The sequence below is a fragment of the Coffea arabica genome, chromosome 7e (genome assembly GCF_036785885.1).
Source record: "Coffea arabica cultivar ET-39 chromosome 7e, Coffea Arabica ET-39 HiFi, whole genome shotgun sequence".
Classification (NCBI taxonomy): Eukaryota; Viridiplantae; Streptophyta; class Magnoliopsida; order Gentianales; family Rubiaceae; genus Coffea; species Coffea arabica.
Window position 1 is genome coordinate 43,804,553 of NC_092323.1, and position 4,537 is coordinate 43,809,089.

Sequence of the window (4,537 nt, forward strand, 5' to 3'; positions counted from 1 at the left end):
AACAGACTGAATAAGCTGGATCCCGGCCTCATAAGAAAGCTTAATTGCTGCCGTACTGTGGATTTTCTGTTTAATAAACATTGGTTGACAATCCTTGTAGCTGAGTTTAGTAAATTTAGTGGAAAGCCCAAGTATTTGACTAGTAAATCAGCCCTTAGCATTCCAAGTAAATCACAGAATTTAAAAGGATCAATTGGACTCTATATATTATTGCATTTTAATATGGCACTAATTAAAAGAAATAAAATGCTCCAATTGATTACATTTTAATAGTATTGGTAATTAGAATTAAAAATTGCTCATTAAAAACTATTTACCTACCCTTGGACTCCATCTCAAATTATTATACGTATCAAAATTTTTTGATTGAAGTATGAAAATTTTCTCATTAGTCATTAGTTGAGATTGTTAAAAAAAAAAATCAATTTCAAAAAATAAATACTCTCTAGAAAATGGAGAAATAAGGACAAGAAAACTCATATTCATCTGTATATCTTCATACAAATATCGCGAGTAAAATTTACAATTATGTACTTTTTACCAATATCAAGAATTTTTCATGTTACACCCAATGGAAATTCAATATACAAAAAATGATGACACCTTTATAACTGAAATAGCAGTATTAAACTAGAAAAAAGAAATCTAAAATAGCACCATACGTATCACTGTTATCATTAATAGCAACCGATCGAAACAAGAAAAACTGAAAAAAAAATTTTGAAACCTATTTATAAAATGACATAAAATCAATAGCAAATGAATTAAAAAGCTAGAATACAATTCAAATAATACCAAAGACAACATCCATATCACTAATATCCAAGAGAAGACAAACATTGTTATTTACAATAATATGGTAATGCTTCATTTGTATTGGTTTGAGCAAACCAAATCCATCCATCAAGTCAGAAACTATTTCCAATAAAATAAGAATTATAATAACAGTAAATTTGAAATGGAGAATGATAAATTCAAAATGATATCCAAATTTGCTTTTGGTGATGTCCAAAATACCCTTATTTTTCTAATGATTAGATATATTTATTGTATTGCAATATTAGTGAATAATAGAAGCAGTTAAGAAATGAAAAACTTTAAAATTAATTAAATTTCATTTATGGTGACAATTGTAATTAGATAGATTTAGTGCATTCCAATAATTGATAATAATGATAGCGGTTATGGATTAAAAGTTGGCAATTAAAAACTAAAACATATATAAAGTATGAATGTTGGTTTTAGGGAGTTATGGATTAAAAGTATGATAGCGGTTATGGATTAAAAGTTGGCAATTAAAAACTAAAAAATAATGATATCCAAATTTGTTTTTGGTGATGTCCAAAATACCGTTATTTTTCTAATGATTAGACATATTTATTGTATTGCAATATTAGTGAATAATGGAAGCAGTTATGAAATGAAAAATTTTTAAATTAATTAAATTTCATTTATGGTGACAATTGTAATTAGATAGATTTAGTGCATTCCAATAATTGATAATAATGATAACGGTTATGGATTAAAAGTTGGCAATTAAAAACTAAAACATATAAAAAGTATGAATGTTGGTTTTAGGAAGTGCAAGTGTAAGCACTTTTTTATCTTCATTTTTGTTATCCCTAAATTACCCTCATGTCTTTTAATTAGAATTATTACATTTTAATATGGCACTAATTAAAAGAAATAAAACACTCCAATTGATTACATTTTAATAGTGTTGGTAATTAGAATTAAAAATTGCTTATTAAAAACTATTTACCTACCCTTGGACTCCATCTCAAATTATTATACGTATCAAAATTTTTTGATTGAAGTATGAAAAATTTCTCATTAGTCATTAGTTGAGATTGTTAAAAAAGAATCAATTTCAAAAAATAAATACTCTCTAGAAAATGGAGAAACAAAGACAAGAAAACCCTTATTCATCTATATATCTTTATACAAATATCGCGAGTAAATTTTACAATTATGTACTTTTTACCAATATCAAGAATTTTTCATGTTACACCCAATGGAAATTCAATACACAAAAAATGATGACACCTTTATAACTAAAATAGCAGTATTAAATTAGAAAAAAGAAATCTGAAATAGTACCATACGAATCACTGTTATCATTAATAGCAACCGATTGAAACAAGAAAAATTGAAAAAAATTTTGAAACTATTTATAAAATGATGTAAAGTAAATAGCAAATGAATTAAAAATCTAGAATACAATTCAAATAATACCAAAGACAACATCCATATCACTGATATCCAAGAGAAGGCAAACATTATGGATAGTTAATTATCCAAAACAATATTTCGCTTGCATCATAAACACATTTCCCAATCCACATTTTTATATTTCCAACCACCTTTTTATCTCACATACATCACATCACAAAAAATGTTACAGTACTTATTTCAAATAATACTCTATCCAAACAAACCCATTGTTATTTACAATAATATGGTAATGCTTCATTTGTATTGGTTTGAGCAAACCAAATCCATTCATCAAGTCAGAAACTATTTCCAATAATAAAATAAGAATTATAATAAGAGTAAATTTAAAATGGAGAATGATAAATTCGAAATGATATCCAAATTTTTTTTTGGTGATGTCCAAAACACCCTTATTTTTTTTTTTTTTTTTTTTTTAGAACGGTTAAACCCCAATTTAATCCACAAACATGTCATGAACACATCTAATCATTATCTTCTACCTATCAAAGTCCCACCCTGCTGAATGTTGAGCTTCAGAGATCTCAGAAAGAGCACAAACAAATGCCAATTGTAACTGAAAGTCATAGAACACCTTCAGCACATATTACACACCTAATCAACTTAAAAATAGGCCTAGCAGACCAGAAACAATAAAAAAGCCAAAGAAAGCTTAGGATATGCTTTGAACAAAGAAACTCAAAGCATTTGTAGAAACTATAAACCACAAATGAAGGAAACAACAGAACATTTACCGAAAAGGTTCTTCAATCAAATTAAAGTTTCAATTTTGTGACTTCGAATCAAATGAAATTCGTTCGAGACCTACAACGAAACAGTCATAAGGATAATAACAATACCAAAATTGATTAAAACACCACCATCTTTAATTAAGCTACTAATTAAACCAAAAGTTGTTTTTTTTTTTGAGGGGGGAGGGTAAAAAGCTCGAGACAAATACAGGTAACATGATGGTGACGGCGGACGCAGAAAATTTAAAAGCCGAGCTTGGTACGGCGCCAGTGGCGGCGCTTGGCATTGTAGCGGATGGTGTTGTCAGTGCGCATGCGGATCCAATAAGGGATGGGCCTGTTCTGCCTCTGCTTCTTCGCCAGCTTCTTCTTTATCATGAAGGTCTTGTGGGACGGCATCTTCGGTTGCTGGAAGTTGAAGGAGAGCTCCGGCGGGAGGATGGTTTGGCTTCGGAATAGCTGCAGAGAGGCCGAAAGCGAGGCGGCCGAAAAAAACACCCTTATTTTTCTAATGATTAGATATATTTATTGTATTGCAATATTAGTGAATAATGGAAGCGGTTATGAAATGAAAAACTTTAAAATTAATTAAATTTCATTTACGGTGACAATTGTAATTAGATAGATTTAGTGTATTCCAATAATTGATAATAATGATAGCGGTTATGGATTAAAAGTTGGCAATTAAAAACTAAAACACTGCAATATACAAAAACTTAATATTAAAATTATTAATTGGCCACAATTCTCATTCCAATTACATGATCATCAAAAAAATAATACTAAAATAAAAAATATTGTGCTCATATGAAACAAGTAGATTTGTTGCTTTTGTTTCGCATTGTATTGTGCTAAAAACATGAATAAAAGACAAGGAATAAAGAAAATTCCAACTATCTCTATCTATAAATTTTCAATTGTTAGAATATATAAGCCAAAAAAACTTGACATGGTGGATCATCTATACTCCATTATTGATAGAAATAGAATTGACATAATACAAAGAATTCAAATTACATGTATGTTTATTTTCCTAACTTAATTATATTCTTCGTTTATAAAAATTGTGATGATTGTGGTTTATATGCAATAGAATCATGAATATACAATAATTTTGGTAAAACATGATAATTAAATTTGATATGTTAGAGTTCAAGCTATAAATCAAAAAGTGTTTGGTTCATGATTTCAAATTTAATCCTATGGGATACGTCAACTACATTGGAATGTTTTCTGTCTCTTTTCATTTAATAAAATTTTTAAAAGTAACTAGCTTAAAAAATAAATAATATAAAAGTACTATATTATGATGTTAGTGATCAAAATTTCAAAAAAAAATTTAGTATCTAAAGAATAATATATTTTAAGATATTATAATCACGTGCAAAGCACGTGAACTATTACTAGTATATATAAACACACACACTTAAATAAAGACTCAAATAAAAGGACTCAAATATAAAAGGACACAAATAAAGACTTAACTTAGTGGTAAAACTTAGTGGTAAAGTCGTCCAAGGTTTAAATCTCGTCAAAATCATTTGTATACAAAATACAAAGACTCGTATCCTTGA

At 28.0% G+C, this 4,537-nt stretch overlaps 1 protein-coding gene across 1 annotated transcript; it reads right to left on the reverse strand.

Annotated features, from left to right (window-relative positions):
- Positions 1-2,974: 2,974 nt before the first annotated feature.
- LOC113702276 (large ribosomal subunit protein eL39x) lies at positions 2,975-3,450 on the reverse strand. Its single transcript, XM_027223399.2, has one exon. The coding sequence runs from the start codon at positions 3,360-3,362 to the stop codon at positions 3,207-3,209; it is 156 nt and encodes a 51-aa protein (XP_027079200.1). The 5' UTR covers positions 3,363-3,450; the 3' UTR covers positions 2,975-3,206.
- Positions 3,451-4,537: the final 1,087 nt, after the last annotated feature.

Bases quoted from the DNA above. Each gene is read 5' to 3' on its own strand.
- LOC113702276 (XM_027223399.2), bottom strand. From the start codon at position 3,362: ATGCCGTCCCACAAGACCTTCATGATAAAGAAGAAGCTGGCGAAGAAG.